This window comes from Pollicipes pollicipes, unplaced genomic scaffold (genome assembly GCF_011947565.3).
Source record: "Pollicipes pollicipes isolate AB1234 unplaced genomic scaffold, Ppol_2.1 Scaffold_7261;HRSCAF=8764_pilon_pilon_pilon, whole genome shotgun sequence".
Lineage (NCBI taxonomy): Eukaryota > Metazoa > Arthropoda > Thecostraca > Pollicipedomorpha > Pollicipedidae > Pollicipes > Pollicipes pollicipes.
The window spans coordinates 37,283,929-37,311,536 of record NW_023597054.1 but is presented as its reverse complement, the minus strand read 5'-3'; the positions used below and the strand labels follow the sequence as shown (position 1 = coordinate 37,311,536).

Genomic DNA, 27,608 nt, shown 5'->3' with positions numbered 1-27,608 from the left:
TATGCGCATAATGCTGTATTGTACAAAGTTAAAAAGCACCATAGTCAGCAGTCAGGAGTCCTGTCAAAAGGCCTCAACAACTCTAGAGAACATGTCCAGGCCCAGTGACGCTGACGGCCGAGGTCGGGCCAGTGTGTCAGCCGGCCGTCGGCCACCGGCAGAACCAGGGGAACGCATCGCAGCTCGGGCGGCGCGCCAGGTCGGGACGGGCGGCCCGGCGGGGTGCAGGTAAAACACGGCCAAAACACGATCAAGACGGAAGCAATCCTAAAATGGACGGGGACTGGACGGAAGTGGTTGCGTAAGCGTGCCAAGATCATGGGGTCGTGAGACGAGGCCCACAGGAAACGCAGCGAACACCGACAGCATCACGGCAACGCACAACGCTGGTGGAGAGAGAACTCTCGCTGGACAATGGACGGCACACAGGGTTAAAGACACGTCACACTGTCTTTGTTAATGGAAAACAGCCGATGGGCGCAGTAAACCTACTGCCATATACAAATTATTGGTATAAGACCCCGAACAGAGCATCGGACACACGATGAGTTTCTCCCCCTCCCTCTCTCCCTCGTTTGAAGCTCCGACATTTCCAACATAAGGCACTTCAGTCAGTCATCTAGTGCAGACATAACAGCATTCACACAAATGCTTTGTACCAGCGTGCCTCAGTAAACGTAGAATAATGATGCGCGATGCGACGCGCCGAAACAATCCCAGCGGTGCTCGCAAACCACCCCTAGTCCTGCGCCAGGGCACGTGGCCACGCACACAGGGAGTCAACCAGCCAGCGCAGAACAACCGGCTGCCGCATCTGATCATAACACAACAAACACGACGAGCCCTCAGTGGGAGGCTTGTGGCCGGCCGGCCGCGAGGCGGCTCGACTCGCGCCAGACCGCGGCGCTGGACAACATCCGACACAGCGCGCCTCCTGGCCCGGGCCGCACCCGTCAGCGGCGCCCGCCGCAAACAACACCTCACCGTTATCGCCCAGTCACAGAAGAAACCATCGACTCGGCGCCGCCCGGAGCGCCGGCAAAAACGTCCGCCAGGAATTCCGCCGAGCGCGGGGAAAAAGGACGCGCCGTGCCGCGCCGACCGCCGTTTTTGTCGGCGGCGACGATGACTCGCCGTGGACGCCTTCAACGGGCCGGCGGGCGGAAAAACGTCCGACGATGCGTTGCGCGGCGGGAGGTGGCAGAGACTCGCCGTGACGGGACGGAAATCTCACCAGCACTCTTTCGCGCAGGGCGGGGCCACACGCGGCCTCCAGCCGACCGCTGGAGGGCGCAAAGCCGACCGACAGAGCTCGCGGTGTTGCACCCATCCAATGCAGGGGAGGCAGCGGCGTTCTTGGACGGCATGGACCCCTCGGAGCCGTCGAGACACGGCCTCCGTGACCGGCGGACCCCGGCGTGGCCGGAGCGACCGTCGGGCCGACAGGCAGCAGACGGCCGCGGGCGGCCCGCGCTGACCCGAGCTCGCCACTGGCTTCATGGCCACCCGCTACAGCACCGGCCACGCAGTCCCCCGCTCGCCGGCCGCGGCCGGTCCGACGGCCCAGCATCCCCAAACCCGAGAAGCACACTCTATCGGGCACCGGCGTCCCTTCAATGGCCCACGGCCGGACTCGACGGCGCGCGGCGCTGCACGTCCGCTGCTCAGATGAAGAACTCTCGCATCTTCTGCACTTGCGGCCCCGTCTCTCCCTGCGCCACGGCCTCATCGGCGTCCTCGGCGTCGCTGGCACCGGCGTCCTCGCGTGTCAGGTAGTTGCCCTTGAGCCGTGACGCTCGCCGCGTCAACAGCAAGGCCACCAGCAGGACGGCCAGCAGCAGCGCACACAGCACGCCTGGAAGGACGGACGGAGGGGAGGGGGTCACACAGTGGACAGCAGCAGCGCACGTAGCACGCCTGGGGGAGGGGGAGCGTCACATGAGGGGCAGGAGTCATCTGCGGTGGCCAACACACCCGCAGACCCGAGGACGACCGCCAGAGAACGGAAGCCACCTAATGACGTCATCATGCGCATTCTCGCGCGACGCACACTCGAACACCTCGATGACGAGGGCAGAGGGCGCTTACAACTCGTCTTGTCTAAAAAATATTAATCCCATCATGACATGTTGTATAATGAAAAACTGAAACTGCTAAAGCTACATACGCGTCCAATTAAAGTGGCATCACAACCAAACCCAGAAAAGTTAATCACCCTCAGTTGCTTCGCCGCCGTTGAACAACATTCCATTCTTCAGCCAAGTAGCAATGGTCACTCATGCATAGGGTTTTCTAATTGGACGACCTTTATATTGGACTGTCCACACTGTCCAATCAAAATAATTAGCAATCCAAATATCAAGTCGGGCGTTGCGTCCGGCTGACTCGCGAGGTTATTCTAGAATTTAAGAGCACAGCAGCTGAAAAATAGCAAGCAAAAACTAGCCGCAGAACAATAGCTAGTTCAGAATTGATAAAGCTAAAAAGTCGCTTTGCGCGATTTCAGCAAAACAAGGCTTCACAAGCCGTTCACTGCGAATCCCGTTTGTCCATCTGTGAGCGGGTACGAGCCTGAGAGCGCGGCGCACCGCTGACCGGCGCGGTCAGCGGTGCCTAACCACCACACGCGCTCGAGCGCCGGCTCGGAAGACTAGGGGGGGGGGGGGGGACTGCGGGGCGATCGGCTGCGCACAGCACGCGCCGCGCGTCTTCAGCCAAACATGTGCAGAATTCACGCCATGAAGGGTACAGACAAAATAGTGTCACTGGTCTTACGCCAGATGACAGCATGGGCCCCCTTGCAGGACGCTGTTGTGGTCGGCAGCCTCTGCGGTCACCGTGACCCACGGGTGCGTGCAAATATTTGGACTCTGGGTGCGCCGAGTGACGGAAGCAGTGAGCTAGCTGACGGCTCTTTGGTGAGTGAATCGAATGTTAACGGGACTGAACGCCCGTGCCTAGTCCAGGGTGTTCCGTACCTGAATACTCGTGTGGTGCATGTGCTCAACTCTTTCCCTGTGACCTGAACGCAGACAATCACACTATGCGGTTTGGTGCGGTGATGGGCTAGGAGCTACGGACGGTTTGGCGATCGGTTTCCATCGAATCCAGCCGGTAAAGGGCTGTACCTCGCACGCGGGGCGTCACCACATATTGGCACCCTCCGCCAATGTCGCCATCCCACCGCTGACAGGACGGCGGAACTTGGTGGGCGGCAGTGTGACATACGTGCTGGTCGACGAACATCTGTTTAGTCACTTGATAGCCTCAAGCTATGGTGGTACCAACCAGTTCCCCCACCAACTCCCTCTTCACCGAGCGGGCAGACGCCGCTGGGCCTCGTCACGGCTCACACAGCGGGGACCCCCCTCCCCTACCACCACTGGCAGGCCCGGCGTACCCGCCAGCACGGCGAAGTTGATGTCGTTGTAGAGTGAGCTGACGATGCTCTCGTCGACCTCTGGCAGCGGCCGCTGCTCGGGCACCTCCTCCGGGTGCCGCAGCGGCTGGATGCCGCAGTAGTCCTCGTGGATCTTGGCTGGCGTCAGAGGCGGCCATCAGCCGGGCGTGGGGGCGGGGGTGAGGGCGCAAGGGCACAGCGATGGGGCGGCGGGGGCGCCCGGCTGGGGTGCACTGCGAATCCGTGGCGAAACACGGGCGCATGCCACGCCTCCGTCGGTTCACTCCGAGCGTGTGAATGAAGCGGGCGAAACGGAAGGAACGATGGCGTAGATCGCAAAAGGCTCAGTGGCCAAGGCAGTGATTGCAAACGCCGTTACAAAACTGGGATAGCTTATTTGGAGCTTAATCCATGCTCAGTTGAAACCCAGCCTAGACTGATCAATGACTAACAACTGGTCCGTCGCGCATAAACCGACGCTAATTCTTCACCCAATGAGCACAAAGATCTAGCACATCGACAATACCATCGATACGACAGGTCTGGCATCACCGACAACACAGGAGTCGCCCCATGATGTCGCAGGCTTCGAGCGTTCAAGACGCCGTCTCACTCACGTGAGCTGCCCATGATGTTGGTCGGCCGGTTCTCCTGGAACATGAGCTTCAGCGGGTAGATGTCGTCGAACTCGACGCGGCTGATGCAACCGACGAAGCCCTCCAGCATGCTCTCGTTCTTGCCAATGTACAGGTACTGGATGTTGTTGAACTGCACGTCCGCCGACGGGTTGACGGCGAACGACTCCTCGTACGGCGGGTAGTTGTCCACCTGTGGCGGCGGTGGCGGCGCGGCGTCACGCTCACTCCGCCGGGCCCGAGGGCTCAGCACGGCGGACAGCCGCGGACACCGCCACCGAACGTGTACGATTGCGTCGGAAATGTCCGCCAGCGAGCCGGTCTGGGGCACACTGCCTGTGATGATCAGAGCCTGTCCTACAAACACTGCCTGTGATGACCAGCGCTTGTCCTACAAACACTGCCTGTGATTCTCAGCGCTTGTCCTACAAACACTGCCTGTGATTATCAGCGCTTGTCCTACAAACACTGCCTGTGATGATCAGCGCTTGTCCTGCAACCACTGCCTGTGATGATCAGCGCTCGTCCTACAAACACTGCCCGTGATGATCAGCGTTTGCCCTACAAACACAACAGCGGAACTCCACCGCGTGTACGCGACTGCACCACAAGGAGACCGAAACTCAAGAGGCGTCCGTTACCATGTACACATACTCTTCAGCAATAAAGCCTCTCTGCATGTAACTGATCGCACCAACAGAATATCCGCACACAAACGACACCTGCTAGCTGCTGGTGGGACACACTGCTGCACGGAACTCGTGCACCCGTCAGCGTCAACATAATACGTGCGACGTAGCCCCAGGTGTGGCGGCGGCTAACGCAACCCATACAGGTCAGCCTGTCGTTCAAACCATCGCCCATGCAACTACGACCACACCAAACCACCATCCGCACGACTGCACTCAGAGCAGACCACCACCCGCACGACTGCACTCGGAGTAAACCACCGTCCGCACGACTGCACTCAGAGCAGACCACCACCCGCACGACTGCACTCGGAGTAAACCACCGTCCGCACGACTGCACTCAGAGCAGACCACCACCCGCACGACTGCACTCGGAGTAAACCACCGTCCGCACGACTGCACTCAGAGCAGACCACCACTCACGCGTCTGCACTCAGAGCAGACCCACCACCTGTGCGACTGCACTCAGCAGACCATCACCCGTGCGTCTGTACTCAGAGCAGACCATCACCCACGCGTCTGCACCCAGAGTAGACCACCACCCACGCGCTTGCACTCAGAGCAGACCCACCACCCGTGCGACTGCACTCAGAGCAGACCATCACCCGTGCGTCTGCACTCAGAGCGGACCGCCACCCGCGCGGCTGTCGTCACACCTGACCACGGACCGTGCCTCTGTAGCCAGACCAGACCACGATTACCGCGTCTCCCTCACGATCGGCGCCGACGAGTGGCCTGTCCGTGACCGGCGCGCACCTGTATCTGGAGCGCCGAGGCGCCGTTCCTGTTCAGCCGGCGCACGCGCACATCGTGGAACTGGCCCTCGTTGAAGATGCGGTCCGGGTAGACGACATCCCGCCGCTCGAAGCCGAAGTCGAACACCACTCGGATGTGGCCTGGCGGGCAGAGAGGAGAGTGAGGCTGCAGCGGCAGTGGTGGGATGTGGTCTGGCGGGCAGACAGGAGAGTGAGACAAGCGACAGCGGCGCCGGTAAGATGTGGCCTGGCGGGCAGAAAGGAGAGTGAAGCCAGCGACAGCGGCGCCGGTAAGATGTGGCCTGGCGGGCAGAAAGGAGAGTGAGACAAGCGACAGCGGCGCCGGTAAGATGTGGCCTGGCGGGCAGAAAGGAGGGTGAGGTGGCAGTGGCGCTGGTGAGATGTGGTCTGGCGCGCAGAGAGGAGGGCGAGGCCAGCGACAGCGGCGCCGGAGAGATGTGATCTGGCGCGCAGAGAGGAGGGCGAGGCCAGCGACAGCGGCGCCGGTAAGATGTGGCCTGGCGCGCGGAGAGGAGGGCGAGGCCAGCGACAGCGGCGCCGGTGAGATGTGGCCTGGCGGTTGGAGGCCGGGCGAGCAACTGATGTGGTTGGGAGAGGAGTCTGCCAACCGACGGATGGCTGTGGTGAGATCGAGCGAACGATAACAAATAAGTCTGCAGGGGCTGCACATGGAATGCAGGAAGTGCACATAGTCTGCATGGTCTGCACATAGTCTGCATGGTCTGCACACAGTCTGTGGGGACCGCACACAGTCTACAGAGACTGCCAATGGTCTATAAGGGCTGTACATAGTCTGCAGGGACTGCACATAGTCTGCATGGTCTGCACACAGTCTGCAGGGATTGCACATAGTCTGCAAAGACCGTAAACAGCTCGGGACCGCGTACTGAGCAGCTCGCAACATAAAAACAGAATCCTGCAGCTATGACGCTCACTGTCGCCCAATGGCTCATTGAACGCGTGCAATAACTGCAACACCGAGTACATCAACAGAGGACGTAAGCGTTGGGACCCGCGTGAGTCCGAGTGGCCAGCGCGCGGGCCCGGTCACCGCCGACTGACCGCTGTTGGAGACCATGATGGTCATGTACTCCTTGCTGATGTCGGAGTGGAGGCCGAGCAGGAAGCCGGACGGGCTGGTGGTGGTGAAGCCCACGCGGATGCTCTCGGAGATGGTGGTCTTGTAGCTTCCCTCTAGCTCGTACTTGATCATGTAGTCGCGGTTCAGACTGACACCGATCTCTGCCGACGCCGGCAATGACGTCATGTCGGAACAGAACCGGACCAGCAGGCGCCGTGTCAAAGCCCGACAGGTCACAAGGTCAACTCCGACGGCACGGATAGCAACATTGCGCCGGACAAACATGGCCGACAAAACTGTCACTGTTGGCGTGGATCAGGAGTCATGTCAGAACGGCAAGGGTCAAAGTAATGAAGTTATCCCCGTTCAAATGAACAACACGCACGCACGCGCGCAGAGCATCCCCTCTGCCGACATAGCTCAACAACCAGCATCAGCAAGACACGAATCTGCCATCGCCCCGCCGGACACGACCCCACCAGGGGAATCACCGTGACCTGCGATCCGTCCCACACCGGCCGGCGGTCCGCGGTGGGCAGGGCGCACCGCGGGCGGAGCCCCGACACAGGCGGCCAGCGCCGGCACCCACCGTCGGCGCAGATCGGGCCCTTGAAGGCCGTCCAGCGGCAGTTGCACGTGTAGTCGGAGTAGCCCTCGACGCAGGTGCCGTTGTTGAGGCAGGGCGCGCTGGCGCACTTGCCCTGGCAGCCGGCCGACAGGCCGTACAGCGGGCCGCCGTGCCAGCCGTGCTCGGCCAGGTACTTGATGTTCTGCAGCTGGCCGTTCACCATCAGCGCGCGCATGCAGCCAACGAAGCCGTTCCGGTAATTGGTGTTGGCGCCTGCGAAGGCAGGCCGGAGGCGCGGTGGCGTCATGGAGCGCTAACTCCCTGGCGGACAGCGCGGGTCGCGGGGCCCAGATGCCGTCAGCGGCCTCCGCGGTGTCAGCACGAGCCAGCACGGGCTCTCAGCATCTGCTGTGCTGGGAGACCGAAGGCCAGCGCTTACCCCAGCTATGACCCGACACATATCGATCCCTAGTTCTGACCTAGTGAGCAACGACCCCCAGTTCTAGCCTGATAAGTGTGCTCCCCCCTCCAGTTCTGACCAAGTAATCACGGAGCCCCAATTCTGAACCGATCAGTATGCCCCCTCCAGTTCTGACACGGCACGTACCGACCACTAGCTTTGACGTGAAGCGCATGGAGCGCACGGGCCCGGCCGGCTCGGCCACCTCGCGTGCGATGGCGTTGTCGAGCAGCAGGCGGCCCTGCTTGCGGTTGCGCTCGATCAGCACTGTGTGCCAGCTGTCATCGTTCAGGCGGCTGCTGACCCCGACCGAGACGCTGAGCGGCACTCCGCCCACCCCGTACTTCAGCTGGATCACGTTGCCGCCTGGGTCACATCGCGGCACACGATCAGGCGAGCCTAGTACGACACGGGGTCGCTCAAATCGCTCATGCACAGCTGACACGAGTCTCATTTGAAGCCCTATCGACACGGCCCGCCGGACACAAAATGAAACCAACGCTGATCATTTCGTATGCATTAGTACTTCCGAGCCCAAGCCACCTAATGTGGGCAATGATGGCCCGACTATTGAATCACCAATAGTTCACATTCCTGCGCCTTTTCTACATCGCTCCTCGTCGTTGTACGCCGCTGCATTTCTGATGCCAATGACATCAAACACAAAGTCAGTGCTTACCCTCAATAGAGACCTTCAAAAAGTCCTGGGGGCCCTCGATGTGGAAGAAGGTGCCGGACTCTTTGGCGGTCTTGAACTCGAAGTAGATGTCGCCGCTGAAGCCCATGTCGATGGACGGCAGGTCGATGATGGCGTCCGCGATCCGGAACGTCACCGTGTTATCGAAGATGGCTGCGGCGAGCGTAATGCCGTCAGCTCCACACCGCCTCCGCGGCTTCACAGCCGAGCACACAGGCAAGCGAGCCGACGTGCCGCGTAGCGATCCCGGCGAAATTTGGGCTCCACTGACCGTCACCCTCGCAGCCCGAGGTTTGAGCTACACTGACCGTCAGCCCCGCAGCCCGGGGTTTGAGCCCCACTGACCGTCACCCTCGAGGCCCGGGGTTTGAGCTCCACTGACCGTCACCCCCGCAGCCCGGGGTTTGAGCTCCACTGACCGTCAGCCCCGCAGCCCGGGGTTTGAGTTCCACTGACCGTCACCCTCGCAGACCAGGCTGCCCAGCCGGAAGATGCCGCGCTTCGAGTCGCCCGGTGAGCCCGTGTCGCCGAAGCGCAGCTGCCGCACGGGCAGATGCTCCTTGAACATCAGGTCGCCGCCGTCCGACGTCTCGGCGGCCCGGCCTGGCGAAGACGCGACACGTCACAGCACGCCAGGGTGGCACGGTCCGACACAAGGCGGTCGACCCCGACAGACCAGGGCGGCCCGACCTCGACAGAGCAGGGCGCCCAAACCACGCCAGAACACGGCGGCCAGACCACGTCAGAGCAGGGCGCCCACACCACGCCAGAACACAGCGGCCAGACCACGCCAGAACAGGGCGGTCAGACCACGCCAGAACAGGGCGATCAGACCACGCCAGAACAGGGCGGCCAGGCCACGCCAGAACACAGCGGCCAGACCACGCCAGAACAGGGCGGTCAGACCACGCCAGGACAGGGCGGTCAGACCACGCCAGAACAGGGCGGCCAGACCACGCCAGAACAGGGCGGTCAGACCACGCCAGAACAGGGCGGTCAGACCACGCCAGGACAGGGCGGTCAGACCACGCCAGAACACGGCGGCCAGACCACGCCAGAACAGGGCGGCCAGACCACGCCAGAACACGGCGGCCAGACCACGCCAGAACAGGGCGGCCAGACCACGCCAGAACACGGCGGCCAGACCAGCACGCCCCTGATGATGCGGGATATTATCGTCAGAGACAAGAACGCTTCCACGACCGGTTCCCCCATGATCGCCACGTGGTCAATACATTAACGCAAACCCGCAGATAGGACTACACCGTGCTGTGAAATCGTGTAACTGAACGCCTCATGGCCAGCCGACCACTCTACACCCAGCCGGCTGTACACGGGGTCGACAGATCGGAGCGCGCGCGCGGCGGCGGCGGGCGGCACCCACCGGAGTCACAGTTGCAGTGCTTGGTGCGGTCGACGCAGGTTTTGAGGATGCCGCACTGGCACTTGCGGCTGCCCGGCTGCGAGCCGCCCCAGTAGTCCATGACCTCGTTGTGGCGCGACACCCACCACGAGTACGGCTCGAACAGCTCGTCCTGGCGGACGGGTGTGTTGAGCAGGCGCGAGCGGCGGCACGCGTAGAACAGCTCCTGCCGGCACCTCAGCGAGCCGTTCACCAGCCGCTCCACCTGCCGGGGGCGGAACACGGCGTCAGAGAGGGCGCTGCGTCGACAGCACGGACCGAGGACCGACCGGCGTCGGTGGGTACGGACAGAGGACCGACCGGTGTCGGTGGGTACGGACAGAGGACCGACCGGCGTCAGTGGGTACGGACAGGGGACCGACCGGCGTCGGTGGGTACGAACAGATCACCGACCGCCGTCGGTGGGTACGGACAGAGCATCGACCGGCGTCGGTGGGTACGGACAGAGGAACGACCGCCGTCGGTGGGTACGAACAGAGCACCGACCGGCGTCGGTGGGTACGGACAGAGCACCGACCGGCGTCAGCGAGTACGGAGCGGGTACCCACCGGCGTTAGTGGGTACGGACCGAGAACCGAGGACCAAGTACCCACCGGCATCAGTGGGGCAGGACGAGTCAGCAGCACGGCCTGCGCCAAAAACTGGCCGCATTAGCATCTGAAGAAGCCACATCCCCGCCCCTGCGCGTCAAATACATCAGCACGTGAACCGGACGTGAACGCGAGGTCCCGCGGTCACGACACGACACGGGCCGGCAACCCCTCACCTGGCGCATGTCCGCCTCGTACGTCACGTCCTGCACGAAGCTGCCGCGCCGCTCGAAGCCGTCCACCAGCTGATCACCGCGCACGTCGTGCTCGAGATGTGTCTCCATCTGGCCCTCGGGCGTGCGCACGCACGTCACAGGGAACGCCGGCAGCGGGCCGGAACCGTCCACGTCGATCTTCACGCGCGACCGCCGCTCTGACCGGCTGATGAGGAAGTACTGCGCGCACGACAGCGGGTTTGTCGCTGCCGAGACGGAGACGGGGGTGTGAGTGGCGCGACAGAGCGGGCGCGGCGGGTCGTGACCCATTCCAATGAAAACTGGATCTCGTTGAGGAATTTACGACGCGGTGCACTTCACAGGCAAGCGAGCGTATTCACGGGTCACCGGCAAGCTCTGAACGGCGGGAAGCAGCGCGCCGGCGTCCGCGAGAGGGCGTCGCTGACGCCACCGACGCGGCTGGTCGGGCACTGGCACGCACACAAAGCGCAGGCCAGCCACAGCCTAGCAAGGACGGATGCCCTTCAAGATTCTAAGGAGCGTGCAGCTCCTTAGAATCTTGGCTCTGTGACCCACTGGCGCCGAACGCCCTCCCAGATTTGCTAGCGGCGCCCTGCCGCACCGACCGAGCAGCTGGCGGCGCTGGCGACCGCACTCACTGGCGTGACAGACGGCTCCGGCGTAACCCGTGCCGCGGCAGTCGCACGAGAACTCGACCGAGCTCTGCCTGCACACGCCGCCGTGCTCGCACGGGTTCGGGTTGCACCGGTCCTCCATGTCGCACGCGTCGATCAGCAGGTAGCGGGCGTTGAACTTGTTCTGTGGTCACAGGCGGCACCCCGTTACGTCCGGGGTGGGTTAAGGGTGGGGGTGGGGGTTGGAGGGGGAAGCCGGATTCCTGGATCCGAATGTTTTACTCATACGTGATCACGTAAGTCAGTGCCTACAGGAAAACAAAGTACTCAACATTTTACTGAAAAGTTTGTCCGTCAAAACTGAGAGGCCGCCAAACGGAAAAAACACGCCATGCGCTACAGTTTGTACGTGTCAGGTGAACGGCGGCGCGTGCGGTCGGTTACGGCCCGTCCGCGTCACCGGCCGTCCCACGGCCCGCCCGCGTTACCTGTGGTCCCATAGCCCGCCCGCGTTACCTGTGGTCCCACGGCCCGCCCGCGTTACCTGTGGTCCCACGGCCCATCCACGTTACCTGTGGTCCCACGGCCCATCCACGTTACCTGTGGTCCCATAGCCCGCCCGCGTTACCTGTGGTCCCATAGCCCGCCCGCGTTACCTGTGGTCCCACGGCCCATCCACGTTACCTGTGGTCCCACGGCCCGCCCGCGTTACCTGTGGTCCCACGGCCCGCCCGCGTTACCTGTGGTCCCACGGCCCATCCACGTTACCTGTGGTCCCACGGCCCGTCCAAGTTACCCGCGATCCCATGGCCCGCCCACGTCACCGGCGGTCCCACGACCCGCCCACGTTACCTGTGGTCCCACGGCCCGTCCACGTTACCTGTGGTCCCACGGCCCGTCCACGTTACCTGTGGTCCCACGGCCCATCCACGTTACCTGTGGTCCCACGGCCCGTCCAAGTTACCCGCGATCCCATGGCCCGCCCACGTCACCGGCGGTCCCACGACCCGCCCACGTTACCTGTGGTCTCAGGGCCCGTCCACGTTACCTGTGGCTCGACGGCCCGTCCACGTTACCTGTGCTCCCACGGCCCGTCCACGTTACCTGTGCTCCCACGGCCCGTCCACGTTACCTGTGGCCCCACGGCCCATTCACGTTACCTGTGGTCCCACGGCCCATCCAAGTTACCTGCGGTCCCACGGCCCATCCACGTTACCTGCGGTCCCACGGCCCGTCCAGGTTACCTGTGGTCCCAGGGCGAGTGGGCTGTGCTGGCCACCGCCAGCCGAGAACCTCCTCATGCAGCCCAGGAAGCCCAGATTCTCCGCTCCAGACAAGCCACCTGTCCAACAGACCAACAGTCTCCAGACCCAACAAGACGACTCAGACTGCTGATTAATACAAACACGGCCTTTCCACGTCCCACTCGACTGGACAATCAGCCAGGCACAGGCTCGCGGCCGCCAGACCACGCACTCCTCTGTTCGCGCACCTGTCACGGCTAGAACAGCCCGGCCGGACGAGACGGCACCGACGGCGGCCCGCGCACACGGCAGACCACCGCGCCGGCGCGCGACCGACAGCACCGCCGCCGCCCCGCGGGCCGCCGGCGTGGCGCGAGGCGGCGGCCGCTCCGAGCGCCACTCACCGCCGAACAGGTACTCGACGCCCGAGGTGAACCGCATCAGCCGGCGCGTGTACATGGGGTAGCCGTCGATGACGGTGACGGCGCTGTTCTCGGCCAGCGCCACGGTGACCGCGTGCCAGCTGCCGTCGTTGTAGAGGCCCTCGAACGGGTCGAGCACCACCGGCTGCTTCAGACCGTCCGTCAGGATGGCCACGTTGAAGCGACCCTTCTGCAGGTACACCTGCCGCCGCGGAGAGTCGTCTCAAGAGCGAATCACCGCACCACACGGCACACGGTGCAGCCGTGCTCAGAAGCCAGGCCAGTCACGTGGGCGGCGTTACTACGCGTTTGGCATCACTCTGCTCGTCGAGCGTCGACATCAGATGTGCCTCCGGCCGATCGGTGCGACGGTGCCGGAACTCCGGCCGGCAGCCCGACTCGAGCCCCGCCACTCTCCGCATCAAGCGGCGAGGAGGGAACTCTCCCCCCGCTGTGCTACCCGCCCCAGAGCCGGCCGAGCGGGCTGCTGGCGGACACGCAGGCCGACCATCAGCCCGCTGTGCTACCCCGCCCCAGAGCCGGCCGAGCGGGCTGCTGGCGGACACGCAGGCCGACCATCAGCCCGCTGTGCTACCCCGCCCCAGAGCCGGCCGAGCGGGCTGCTGGCGGACACGTAGGCCGACCATCAGCCCCGCTGTGCTACCCCGCCCCAGAGCCGGCCGAGCAGGCTGCTGGCGGACACGCAGGCCGACCATCAGCCCCGCTGTGCTACCCGCCCCAGAGCCGGCCGAGCGGGCTGCTGGCGGACACGTAGGCCGACCATCAGCCCCGCTGTGCTACCCGCCCCAGAGCCGGCCGAGCAGGCTGCTGGCGGACACGCGGGCCGACCATCAGTCGGGACCTGAATGTACGCATGCCACAGGAAGAGAAGTGAACATGACGGAAAACGGAGAAACATAAAGCCTGCGCTTAACATCTGCCTGCTACCTGAAACGCTCAAAGGCTGGGACTGGCTGGCAACTGCTAAGACCCAGTGCTTGCCAACCAGTGCCAGCACGTGCCATACTAGATACTGGGGCGATTAGAAGGCAATATCCACTGTACAGCATACCAGTCACGTCTTCAGGAAAGTCAACAGCTGCAAGTGATCAGAGAACGAGTAAATGCGCGTACATCGTAAGATTATTACCTTCACGTATCCAGAGCTAAGAAACTTGTGGAAGGCCATGACGCCGTCTTCCTCATACGTGCGGAACCCAAACGAAATGTTCAGCTGCGTCTGACCCTCGTTTCCGTCGACCTTGATATAGGCCGACCGATCCTTGAAGGTCATCGGCACTGTGTGCACCGCCTGCGGAAGGGGGGGAGAGGTCAGCCGATCATCGGACGGGGGTCAATAGAGCACGGCTCGATACTGCGTGGAGCGGCCGGACGGTGGCGGACCGGCGGGCGCATGGCCGGTGCCGACGCCGCAGCACGTCATCACAATGCCGGCTTAGCGAGCAACAGCCGCCGATCAACATGGAGTCACCTGATCAATTTATTAATACCCTTATAAGCCTGCCTTGACTTAAGAAGCCATCTTGAACTATGTGTTTGGAGCCTAGCAACGGTAGCTAAGCAATGCTAAACTGTGGAAGATGAAGGCAACAACTGGAACAAGTGAAACAAATCGCGAACACAATATTTCTACAGCAACACTTATGGTGTTGACAAGAAGCCAATAAGTGTCACAAGCAAATATAATGAGAATACTGGCCGATCCGTGCAAGCCCTTGTGGCCCAGACCGGACGGCGAGCCAGCTAAGCGCACCGGGCAGTTGTACTCCCCGCCGAAGCTGCTGTAGTCCTGATTGCCGTCACGCAGCTCGGCGATAAAGTTTGAGTTGTTCAGGTAGAAATTCTCAATGCAGCCGGAGAAGTTGCTGTACACCACGACGCCTTCTTTGATGTACGGCACGCCGCCGAGGTAGAGCTGGAACCCGATCACAGATCAGGAAACGAACCGGCACGAAACGGAAGCCCGCGTATCGTGACGAAACAGCAACTGCCATCGCAAGAACCCCGCCCCCCCCCCCCCCCCCCCCTGAGAGGCTACCGCCGTCGCAGGAGAGACTCCTAGGCCAACACCTGCATATTCCACGTGGTATCAGCACCACCAGAAAACCATCGTCTGCGGCCAACGGTGCCGTCGGACGGTGAGCGCCACCGCCGGAGCGCCGCCGCCGGCCGCCGCGCGCACCTGGCTGGTCAGGTCGAGCCGTCGGAAGTCGCCGCTGACCTCCGTGCTGACTCGGACCCGGTCCACGGTGAGACTGAGCGCGCGCTCACGCCGCTCAATGGCCACGTCATGCCACAGGTGATCATCGAGCAGCGAGCCGACCGACAGACTGGTCAGCTGACCAGAGCCTGCGGGGGGGGGGAGAGGGCTGGTCAGTGGGCTGGACCCTGCCAGGGGGAGGAGTTGGTCAGCTGACCGGAGCCTACCGGGGGGGGGGGGGGGGGGAGCTGGTCAGTGAGCCTGGAGAGGGGGGGAGCTGATGACGCTGGCCCAGCAGGGACATAGCACCTCAGGTATCGCTGAACATATTCGGCTCAGCTGGCAATCGTCCCGCAGCCGACAAATGCATACGCCTACCATGTCGACCCACCGTCGTACAAAGGAGTATTGTTGTCACGTAACCATCCCACGAAGCTGCCCCAGCCCACAGGACAAGACCACACCCCAGAAAGTGAAAGTGCGGAGAGCGGAGAGACAGACAGAGAGACGGAGAGACAGAGACAGAGACAGAGACAGAGACAGAGACAGAGACAGAGACAGAGACAGAGACAGACACAGAGACAGAGACAGAGACAGAGACAGAGACAGAGACAGAGACAGAGACAGAGACAGAGACAGAGACAGAGACAGAGACAGAGACAGAGACAGAGACAGAGACAGAGACAGAGACAGAGACAGAGACAGAGACAGAGACAGAGACAGAGACAGAGACAGAGACAGAGACAGAGACAGAGACAGAGACAGAGACAGAGACAGAGACAGAGACAGAGACAGAGACAGAGACAGAGACAGAGACAGAGACAGAGACAGAGACAGAGACAGAGACAGAGACAGAGACAGAGACAGAGACAGAGACAGAGACAGAGAGAGAGAGAGAGAGAGAGAGAGAGAGAGAGAGAGAGAGAGAGAGAGAGAGAGAGAGAGAGAGAGAGAGAGAGAGAGAGAGAGAGAGAGAGAGAGAGAGAGAGAGAGAGAGAGAGAGAGAGAGAGAGAGAGAGAGACGGTCCGCACAGCGCAGTGCAGAGCACAGCCGGCGGTCGTACCCAGATCTATCTGCAGGCGCAGCTTGTTCTCCACCAACTGGAGCGCGAGCAAGTCACCCTGGGCTCCGTGGCTGTACAGCATGACGCCGTTGGGCTGGGCTGTCCGGAACCTGGCGGCCAGCAGAGCCGCGGCCCGTCTCAGTTGCCGGCTTAAAACGCCGGCCGACGCGCGGGGTGACGACGACAAAGGCAGACAGACACCGGCGTGGCTCCAGGGCTTCCGCCGTGATCCGCGACGGCTTATTATGTGACGCTCACACCAAACGGAGAGCGCCGACATACACACACCAGCAGCGGTCGCCACAGCACACGTTATTTTGTGCTGAGCAGCATAGCTCATCCGGCCACCCCAAACGGTTGCAACGGTTGGCTCACATATCATACCCCACATTTCCTGCTTTCGGTTACCTGAATTGGATTCTGTCGTACATGGAGTGCACTTGGTGTACAGTGAGATTCTTCTCTACGAACGCGTTGCCGTTGAAGGACATAGTGACGGCGTCTGCGGCAAGAGCTCTCAAATCACCAGCAACACAGAAAAACGTCCGCTTCCACGGAGCCCATACCGACACCAGAGCATGTCGCTCAGTCGCCCTGGTCAATTTGCACCGGAGGATGGCACACCGGCAATCAGGAAGGCGTTCCAAATACTATCCCTTCAGACACACTGTAACAGAACTAAACGCAGGGTGTGTATCAATCTGCTTCATATCTTACCGTATATTGCATCATGACAAATTTTGTTACGTTCCCAACGTACGTTTTCTCCTGCGAATAACCGCCTAAAGTACCCGTTACACAATATACCCCTGGCAACAGTAGTCACCACTGGCCGCGTGTCGCCAGTGGTGCTTCTCTAACATGAAGTGAATGGCAGCGCGGCCGGCTGCTTACTGTATGTGCAGCCGTACAGCTCCAGCCGGAGCGACATGCGCTCCTCCCAGCTGGTGGGGCGCAGCCGGACGAACCGGGCCACCACGGCTGTCTCCAGCCGGTTGGAGGCCACCGAGTCGCCGTCGCTGTTCCCCCGGAACTCCTGCGGCGCGGTCGGGCCGTGGCTCAGGGGCCTGGCGCCGCTGACGGCAGGCGACCGCCGCCGGCCTCGCCCCGGCGGGGCCGGGATCACGGCCACCCGACACACGCAAGGGGACGAGCCACCCTCGTGGACACTTCACATGTGAGGGAAGCCAGAGAGCGGTGGGACGGCTAGGGGGAAGGCGTGGTGCGAGACGCCATTGGCTCCTGACCGGACGCCAACTGTAATGCATGTGATATCCAAGGATAATGAACCCTCACACTGACGTTTTTAGAAGAAAAAACACCAGACATGCCGCAGTCCACATGCCAAAACGTAACGCATCGAAAGCATCAGCCACGATACAAGTGTCCTTTTCATCGCAGGCGGCCCGATATCGGACATCATATGATAACGGACGTGAAATACGACAAATACTACGCGCGAGTCGTGCGGGATGTCAGCGAATGGAGACAAGCAGTCGGTGAGCGCACACAATGGGTGGACTCGTCGGCAGCGGCGCCGGCCGTCCTGCGCTACATCTTCGCCGGGCGGCTGGCACGCTCGCTGGGGGAGATTGGAACACACGCGCGGGCAGCCGATTCGTGGAGTTACAGGGTATGACAATGCCGCTGCGTGGTGGTGTGGTGTGACGCCGTCGCTGGGCCAGTCAGCTGTTTAACTCAAGGGCTGGGGAGAAGCACACAACAGTTCGAGCCACTTAGTTGGCTAGTTCCGCACCGGCTCAGTAACAACGTAAGTGTGTTGCTACTGAGCTCTGAAAGAGGGTCCGCCCATTCCCAGCAAACAGTTCATGCAAAAGCACTGATTCAAAGCAAACACTGGCGGCAAATTTCGGCGCCAACAAAATGGCCCCGCGGCACGCTGTCTGCATACCAGCTACGGATCTACAGATATCACAAAACTGAGCGCTCGCGCACACAGCTGCAGACAAAAAAGCACAAGGTAACCGGGTATGAACAGCAAGACAAAAGCTGCACAGAATACCAGCCAGAACTACAACGGCAACGCAGCCTATTTCCATAGGTTTGCAGGCCAGGCTATTTGCATTGCATGGGCTATTTGTTAGGTGTTGCAGATGTTGCAGGCCCCACCTGTCGCCAGGCGGGGGCTGCCGCCGGCGGCACCCCGGCTGGTCACGGCGCGCCGCCGTGCACACATCGGCCCACCGATACCACAGCTGCAGAGGACCGGTCCAGGCACGATGCCGTCAGGCGCTGCACTTGCCCAAACGCCACAGAGTACCAGCAGCCCCGCCGCAGTGCCAGAACCGCTCGCCGAGCCAGCGCCGTGGCCGATGCCCGCGTTCACACGAACGGAACACACTACGGCCAAGAAGGAAGGGACATCCGCGAACTGTGCGACCCGCCGAAGGCCAGCGCCGCACGTTGTCTGCAAAAGCCTCCCATGGCACCCTTGCCCTGCGGGCAGAAGCCGCGGCCAGCGCGCCGCGCGCTCTACGTACCCAGGCGCCGCCGTGCGGACCGCGGTAGTCCATGAAGTCGCGGCCGTTGAAGCCGTACTGCAGCCCGTACTGGCTGACCCACTCGCTGGAGGCGGCGCGGCCCTGCGTGGCCACCCGCGTGATCCGGTACACCTCGCCCAAGTCCACCGTCACGCTCTGGCCTACGTTGGAGAAGCGGGACGTCCACGCGCCGTCGCCTGCGGCACACACGGCATGAGCTCAGAGAAACGCACTCGCAAAAAGCAGCGTCAGGGGAAGCACTCGCAAAACAAAATTCACGCCTGGCGTTTGAAAACAAGACGCGCGACTGGGTTTCATCAACGGGAAACGATGCGACTAGGAATGCTCAAATGGCATGACAAACCAAGGAATTATTCAGTGTGATTGCGATATTTTATTTCACGAATCATAACGTTTTTCGTGGGCTACGCGTTAATGGAGCACCTAGACGCCGGATAAAAGATGCAAGAACCTTGCGACCAAACAGACCATGCGCCCAGACATCAACAAAGGAAAACTGTCACCATAGCTTTCAGGGGGCTCGTAAATTCACAGGGGGATGCGCATTGACCAAAAGTAGGATGGCAAATAGGCACCTATTCATGTGGGCTTGAAAGAAATCACAAAGGATCTCATATCACAGGAAAGGTGCCCATTGTCCGTTAGTGAAGGTGCGACTCGGCGAAGTCGTCACAAAGTTTTCGTTAAGACGTATACGAAGGATGTGCTCGGCGAAGCCGGCATAAGGATCCCAGCCAGGACGTCACCGTACGGTTGACATTGGGAAGGTAGGCTGTTCTTAAGGCCACGGACACGATCCGGGCGATACTAGGGATGAGACGCCGCCCTGGGTCAGAAGGCAATAACGTCTTAACTGTGCGCTATTGTCCCTTTACCCGAATGACTACCACACCCTTCGTGTGCAACAGCCTGACGTTTTGGAAAAGGACGGAAAGTAATGTGAGGCCTGCCGGTGAGGTTCTCAAAGACACAATTGGCAGAATTCTAGGGAACAGCATTCAACCCGACCCCGCGTACCACTTAAGGGGCCTAAAGGGTGAAATGGTGGGGTCGAAGTTGATTACAGATATGCAGAATGAATGCGGCGTATTGTGAGAGTGGAAGCGAATGCGGTTAGTACCACGAAAGTCGGTGAATTATGGGAAAAAGCGGGAGCAACTGCAGGTCGGGTGCGGAAGGAGTGGACGAATTGATATTACGACTCCAGCCAGCCAATGGCTGAAGCCTGAAACAGAGCGACAGAAAAACAGGCGCAATGCTCTGCAGGGTGTGACATGACCACACCCATGTCACACGATCATAATATGGGAAGAATCCCCTCCCCTCACACACGCTCCCTCGAAAGTCGCTACGTCCTTACCTCAACCTCAGGTCTGCTCCTGAGCAGCGAAGTGACCTCTGTGCCTGACTACAAACCGGCCAGCCTCACAACTGTGTATAGTCCTAAACGAAGCGCGGGATGCAAAACGCTACTGAGTGAAGTGTTCGTTGCAGACCGGTCGGTTTGTTGTCATGTCACATGCCATACGGTCATCCTGATATACTACTGTCTGATGTGTATTGTCATACTGTCATAACGATGTCACGGGGTGATATCAAAGAACGAAATGCACACCATCGACGATCTAGGAGGCTCCAAACTGTCCAGTGATGAAATTAAAAATGGTTGCAACAATAGCAGAATATTACAAGACCGATTTACAGTTAAACGAAGCATTGTGAAGCCCTCGAACCACTTCCATTGTTTTCGCAGGCACAAGAACACCCCAGAGAGCAAAAAATGTATGGAAGTGTTGCAAAATTGCAATGTACACGCAATGTTGCATGCACGCACCGCAACACTACGAGGGCGTGCGATCAGGCGGCGCACTGGGATTGGGACAGACACAGGGCACGCGGTCAGAGTGGGCAGACCGGGGTCGGACAGACACAAGGCGCGCAGTCAGAGCGGGCAGACCGGGGTCGGGACAGACACAAGGCACGCAGTCAGAGCGGGCAGACCGGGGTCGGACAGACACGGGGTATGTGGTCAGAGCGGGCAGACTGGGGTCGGACAGACAGAGGGCACGCAGTCAGAGCGGGCAGACCGCGGTAGGGACAGACACAAGGCACGCAGTCAGAGCGGGCAGACCGGGGTCGGACAGACACGGGGTATGTGGTCAGAGCGGGCAGACTGGGGTCGGACAGACAGAAGGCACGCAGTCAGAGCGGGCAGACCAGGGTCGGACGGACACAGGGCACGCAGTCAGAGCGGGCAGGCGGGGGTCGGACAAACACAGGGCACGTGTCAGAGCGAGCAGACCGGGTTCGGGACAGACACAAGGCACGCGGTCAAAGCGGCACAGACCGGGGATGGGTGCACACCCTGAGCCTGGTGTGGGCCGGACACAGCGGGCGAGGCGGACCCAGCACGGCGGCCGCTGGACACGATCGTGACGTGGGCCGAGGTGGGGCTCGACAAAAAGTTGTTGTGGGTTTTGCAGGGTTTACAGATGTTAGAGGATTAGGCTGCCCACTTCCGCAAAAGACATCCGGGTTCTGATTGACGAATGTCAACGGTGCCTGGGCTGGTGGAAAGGAATACCGGATATTGCTCTGTGCATTTCCTCAAGCCTGACACGTAAGAGTGACTGGAAGGAAATGCACAGAAAGTAAGCTCCATTTGCCCACTTTAAGTGTGCCGCAAGTACGCCGTTGGCTGATTAGCTCGGACTTCTTTACGCACTCAGTGCAATGCTGCGACCAATAAAACAACAGCCTGTCTAACTGTCACAGGTGGATTTGTTAACAGCGAGGCCGAACAGCTATTTCCATTCGGCTTTCACCCCTACCACCTGTCGCCGCGCAGGAGGACAAAAGCACCTGTTTCAGCCTGTTCCAAATCCAACGCGCCGAGCCAATCCACCCCGCCGACCGTTTCCGGCCGTCTGGGGCTGCCGATCACGCCCGTGACGTGGCGGCCTTTCAGCCGGCGGCAGGGAGCGGGGGCCGGCCGTCCGGGGCCGAGTGCGTGCGCGTGCCGCCCGGTCGGCCGGCGCGAGGTCGGCACGGCGCCCGCTCACCCGTCAACCGTCCGCCCACCAAATACGGGCCGACGCCGCACGCTCGGTGAGTCACGGCCCGACCAGCAAGTCGCGTCCGCCGGCGGCCACACCGGCGCACACTGTGTGCGCGGTGTGCGCCGGAGCCGTCCGAGTACACATGCGTGTGCGTGCCGACGCCGCCTCCGCATGCAATGGGAGCACCCAGACCCTACCCCGCACACGCACACACACAAAGTGCGTGCGCAGACCCCTGCAGAAAGCAATGTGCGCGTAGATCCCTGACGTACACGCAGACCTCTGTCGTGCACACGGTGTGTGCGCAGACCCTTCCTCCATACACTGGCTCCATTCCCACACACCGTGCGAAAACAGGTGCCGCTTCCGCAAACGCCGCGCGTTCACGGGAGCCAGTCGCGCGGCGACACGGTTCGGTCGGCAGAGCGTTCGTCGCCTGCATGCGAAGTCGCGGGTTCGAGCGTCGCTAACGGCCTGGTTGTGCCGTCGCCCGCGCTGACCGGCGTGAGAGAAAGAGGCGCTCTGTGAATCCGATGATGAATGTGTCACTGACATGACTGCAGCCACAGAAGAAACGTTACTGGGCTCCATTTCTGTTTTGGTGCCATTTGATGACGTGTCCAATCTGCCCAAATATTACTGGGGTTCGGACTCGGAGTACAGGACCCGTTCTCGCGCCCACGCGCTGCTGCAACCGGTCAATGCAGCAGCATCTCCCCTCGCACACCGGAGTACCCGGACCCCGCTCTCGCACGCACGCACTGCTGCAACCGGTCAAGGCAGCAGCATCCACCCCCCCCCCCCCCCCCACGCACACCGGAGTACCCGAACCTCGCTCTCGCTCTCGCACGCACGCACTGCTGCAACCGGTCAAGGCAGCGGCATCCTCCCGCGCACACCGGAGTACCCGAACCTCGCTCTCGCTCTCGCACGCACGCACTGCTGCAACCGGTCAGGGTAGCGGCATCCCCCCCCCCTCGCACACCGGAGTACCCGAACCCCGCTCTCGCACGCACGAGCTGCTGCAACCGGTCAAGGCAGTGGCATCCCCCCCCCCCCCCCCCCCTCCACGCACACCGGAGTACCCGGGCCCCACTCTCGCACGCAAACACTGCTGCAACTGACAGGGCGGCGGTGTTCGCCAAAGGCCGGAAGCGGAGCAGGCCAATGAAGACTGGCATGAGTGGATCTGCAGCTCCCCTCACTGACAGCGAACAGCTCCACGGAAAAGTTTAGAAAGGACTAGTTACTTTTCGTACGTAGCACTTAATATCGGTTTTTGCGGTTTGCTTTCAAGACCGGAACATACGAGGCACAAATCAAAGTACGGAGTCATTGTTCCCTTCATCAATCACGATTTGCGCGTTCGCTGAAAAATAGTTAGACCTTGTGTTTCAAGTTTAAAATAAAATGGTGAGTGTGAAACCCACCAAAAGATCGAGCACTTCGTAAAGAACGATCATGACGTCATTCGGTTCGCTTGAGATGTTGCAGCCTGAGACAACCAACTTCGAGTGCTGTTGACGTGCATCCTCATGTTTTCCATTATCACAGTTTACGATTCCAGGCAAATAATGTGAGCAGCAAGACTCCACTTTGGCGCGCATCATTCCTAACGGCTCATGCTGTGAAAGAACCTCAACCTGCGATCCACTTGTATTGCATTCAGAGCAATCAAAAACATGTCAAAAACATTTGGCCAGTACCTGATCCATCCCAATAACTTTTTGCGAGCCGATGCTCCTTCAATGCACGGCAAAGAAGTATTCGATGACATCCCGTCGCTGCCGCCCACACGGAGCTGCAATATATCCCGCGTCGTTCCCAACCCAGGTCTTTCACAAAGCATACAAGGTTCCTCGAACGAGTGTCCCGAATCGCTCATTCGTCTTCTCACCATGTCCAGCAGTTAGTGGAAAAGCCTCGGCCTCCCAACAGCCAACCAGTCGAGAAAAAGCTGTTCTGTCAGATCCCATCGGGTTCTCTCCCTGTTGGCCATATGCCGGTCATGGCAGGCCTCCACCTCCACCGCCGACCAGCTGTGCTGGCGCTGTCCCGTCATATCACAGCCCGTCCTCCCTCTCCTGGCCGGCCATGTACCGATCACAGCAGTCCCCATCCTCGGGCGTGAGGTACTCGGCCCCCTCCATCAGCTGCTCGGGCGTCAGCTCGACGAAGGCCGGCGGCGGGCCGCACTCCGCGCCGGTCTCTGCGCGGATCGCCACCGCCACCACGTGCTCCTCGTCCAACAGCCATTCCTCGAACCGGTAGCGCGGCTCGAGCGCGCCGTCGACGCTCAGCGTGGTGCCAGTGGCCGGCCGGTCCGGCTGCAGGGCCGCCGGCCGGCACGCGAAGCTCACGCGCTGCAGACTGAACCCGATGCCAACGCCCTCAGCCTTGACGAAGCTCTCCTTAAGCGCCCAGCAGCGGTGGAAGCGCGCCAGCTGCTGGCGCTCGGTGCCCGGCCCAGCGATGAACGCCCACTCGTCGGGCGTGAACTGGCGGCGCATCGTGGCGAAGAACTGCTGCGGCGGCGGCGCGCCCGGCCGGCGCACGGCGCGCGCCACGTCGCAGCCGACGGCGGCGGCCGCGACGGCCGGCTCGGCTGCCAGCACCGTGTAGCGGCCCTGGTGCGACACGTTGAAGAGGAGCGGCCCGCCGTCCGGCGCCGCCAGCAGGTAGGGCTTGCCGCGGTCCGTGCGGCCGAGCCGCACGGCCGACCAGCGCAGCGCGGCGTGCCGACAGAACAGCCGCCGGATCATCAGTCGGCCGGCGAGCGAGGCGCGCGCGTCGGCCCGGAACTGGAAGCGGCTGATGCGCTCGCGCTCCTCGGGCTGCACGCAGCGCGTGGCCGCCGACCACTCGGCGCGACTGGGCGCCCACGCGGCCACGTTAAACGCCCAGCGCACGCCGGCCATGGTCGCCGTCGCGGGCGGCGCGGCGCTCACCAGCTCCCAGCCGGGCGCGAGCTCTCTGGAACAGAGACACGCGTCCCAGCCAGGAGCTCGAGGCGACACGCACCGTCCGCCTCGGGCGAGACCACCGATCACAGCCGCCGCCAACAGGCTACAGGCCTCAGTGACTTCTGACCACATCAGATATATGCAGCTCAAAGGAGACAAAACCCTGGAGGCGGATCTAACCTTTCAGCCATCACTACCAAGGGCAAATATTGTATTCAAGCCAAATGTTCCCAAATCAAACCTTGGGGGTGGAGTCACTTCAATTTCCAGATACCTTTTCATTTTTGCTACCTTGTCAACAATGGAGTGCATCACCCACAAATAACATCCCCAAGGGGTGTTCTTAGTTCAATAAACAGGCCTAGCAGGTAAAATATTGTCTTGCTCACAACATTAGCTTGCTGTGCAATTCCGGTATCCAGAAATTGTGTTATAATTGTTGCTGTCATCACAAATCATTAACTATATAAGCATTTCCTGGCAAATATATTGATGCATCAATATATAGTTAAGGAAACCAAACCGTCAGCCAATATTTCATTAGGTTCCTTTCTGTTGTCCAGTTTTTCATATTGTTAAATGTTCATGCCAACATTAACAGTAAATAGCAGTAATGGACAAATTACTGATACTCACCATGCAGCCTGGCACGTTTGGCCTCTCTGCCACTCATTGCAGAGGTGGCTATCATTTCTGAGCCCTCCAGCAATGGGCTGTCACATCGTGCTGCAAACAAGTACACGTAGTTAGAACAGCGGAAATGAAACTACCTGTAAAAAGCAATACAGCTGTGATTTTAGTCCCTACATCTTGGATATACCATGCCATGTACAGCAATGAAGGAATACAGACCCAATTTATGTGGCAATATCTCCCAGCAAATGCATATAAATGGAATGCTGTCAAGTGAGTATAATGCTGGAATAAAAGTGATAATTTCAGCATTGCATGATTAGGAGTAGGCTGAAAGCATACCTGCATTGGAAGCTGGAACTATAATACACAGTATGGCAAACAGCCAAGATTCCATTTCACTTCCCTGAATCACAAGTTGCTGTGCTGAAATTTTCTGAGGGAGAAACACATGGTTATTTCACACCATACCTAATGCAATACCTTATCATAACACAGGGCTCTTCCCTCTGGATCACAATATGTTTCATATCCCAAACAATGATAACACATCCACATGCCAGTAGGTAGCATATTTGTATACCTAATGTCTCAAGTAACACCCCCCATCACCAGTATGATAAACTGATGTACCTCTGGCATGATACAACCCAGTCTGTAATACGACAAGTTGATGCTGGCTGGTGCTGTGCTGCAGTCATAATCTTCATGCATTTTATATCATCCGCCCTTCACACATAGTTATACTTAATGGACCTTTGCAACACGCTAAAACGGATGGTGCAAAATCGGACTGGTTGAGCAAGCATGATCACACCCAGACCTTTCATGTTTTTCACATGTTGTTAGCATACAAATAGTCACCTCTATGTGAAGAGGGCCCAGCAATATGATTGGATGTGCATGACCATGCTTGTGGCACACCAGCCAGCATCATTATATTGCATTTCAGCCTGGGTAACTAGGCACACCATGCTTTGCTGATGGAAGTCAAAATACAGACATGAATCAAGAGTGTTGATTCCTATGAAAAATACACACAGGTGCATAAAATGGTTAATGCAACTTGGTCCATAAGTTGTAATTCACATTGCCATCATTGTTTGCATTCCCAAGCAGAATTCTGTCTGACATGGAGGCATGGGGTCAGAAATACTACAACAGCTATTGAATTTAGATAAAAGTATACCCAGCAGCTGGCCAGATTGCAAAAATATATGCTCAACTGAACATGTCCAGTACAGCAGTCACATCACTGCAAATATTTCACAGCATATACACCATACATTCAAGATGTTTGAGTTCAGGTCACAGCCACCACCACTGTGAGTACACCAAGTACTAAAGTTTAAGAGGGTTATAATGATGCAAGGGTATTTTGGGCAAAAATATTCTGCACTTTTCACACAAAAATTCCTTGAAAATCCAGCACAATTTGGCCTGGCCCAAGTCTGACACCCTCAAAAGTCATGTGCATCTGGTGCAGTGAATGCACTTTAAGTAGCTGGAATAATTGGAACACCAATGAAGCAGTCAAACAAGAGCCTTAACTCACATATTTACTTTGGAAAACATTAATGTCTTGCTCATGCTTAGTGATGCAAGGGCAATGAAGATTTAAAAGACTGGGATAGGTAAATAATACTATATTATGTTTCCAATGATTGCCATGATTTTAATCACAGATGGAATAATCATACAGACCATCATCCTTGTCTGGTGTGTTAATGGTGTACTAACATACCAGACAGGGAAGACAGCATGAATGGTGATTTCATCTTTGCAATTAAACACCTTTTCTCAATTCTTCTGTAGAACTGTCCTCAAATTAATGTTTCACTTTGATCAAGTCAGGGAAACTGCTCTGCTCATCTCCTATGTATGCATGGGGCACAATTGTGAAGCCAACACTAACATCATAACACTGAATCCCGGGGCAACACCGCTGGAGCACGGCCCCCAGGGAACCACCTTGTGACGCAAAGCAAGTACCTACATCATCAGATAAAAACGTGCCAACATCTACCGTTCCATATGCCGAAAATTATCAAGATGGGGGCTGCGAGCAAGACAAGAGCTAGATATGACTCAACCAAGCACAGGTCGACGGACACTCAGCACACACCCATTCGAACCAATGATGTTAATCTCACGCCCGCCGCTGAGCTCCAGGCTTCCTATAACTTTTGAATGGCTACATATTACCAGAAAGCCTATATTCAAGATATGAAATTTAAAATATCTCAACAATTATTTTTAAAGAATAATTTACATCATTCTATGGTTTGAGATGATTTATAAATATCTAATTTTTTGGGAAAAATTTAGACACACTAGCTATACCTCTAGG

At 59.3% G+C, this 27,608-nt stretch overlaps 1 protein-coding gene across 3 annotated transcripts; it reads right to left on the bottom strand.

Annotated features, from left to right (window-relative positions):
- Positions 1-27,410, bottom strand: LOC119112101 (neurexin-4). Of its 3 annotated transcripts, none has more exons than XM_037236114.1 (24): positions 27,384-27,410; positions 25,601-25,694; positions 25,262-25,351; positions 18,583-18,779; positions 16,976-17,117; positions 16,490-16,583; positions 16,082-16,191; positions 15,000-15,166; positions 14,571-14,732; positions 13,947-14,108; positions 12,779-12,998; positions 12,375-12,472; positions 11,155-11,314; positions 10,496-10,740; positions 9,691-9,934; positions 8,763-8,909; positions 8,289-8,459; positions 7,757-7,975; positions 7,171-7,422; positions 6,563-6,742; positions 5,481-5,620; positions 4,018-4,228; positions 3,401-3,538; positions 1-1,855 (listed from the first exon to the last, which is right to left on the bottom strand). In XM_037236114.1, the coding sequence occupies exons 2-24, from the start codon at positions 25,653-25,655 to the stop codon at positions 1,665-1,667; spliced, it is 3,795 nt and encodes a 1,264-aa protein (XP_037092009.1). In that variant the 5' UTR covers positions 25,656-25,694; positions 27,384-27,410; the 3' UTR covers positions 1-1,664. The 3 variants fall into 3 exon arrangements, with proteins under 3 accessions (XP_037092009.1, XP_037092010.1, XP_037092008.1); XM_037236115.1 differs by lacking the exon at positions 27,384-27,410 and adding an exon at positions 27,352-27,383; XM_037236113.1 differs by lacking the exon at positions 27,384-27,410 and adding an exon at positions 27,255-27,340.
- Positions 27,411-27,608: the final 198 nt, after the last annotated feature.

Excerpts from the sequence above, each read along its gene's own strand:
- LOC119112101 (XM_037236114.1), bottom strand. The coding sequence starts at position 25,655 with ATGGAATCTTGGCTGTTTGCCATACTGTGTATTATAGTTCCAGCTTCC. Across the intron at positions 14,109-14,570 it reads GCGGGGAGTACAACTGCCCG|GCGGTGCACACAGTGCCGAT; the intron begins GTGCGCTTAGCT and ends CCCCTTCCGCAG. Across the intron at positions 1,856-3,400 it reads CAACTTCGCCGTGCTGGCGG|GCGTGCTGTGTGCGCTGCTG; the intron begins GTACGCCGGGCC and ends CCGTCCTTCCAG.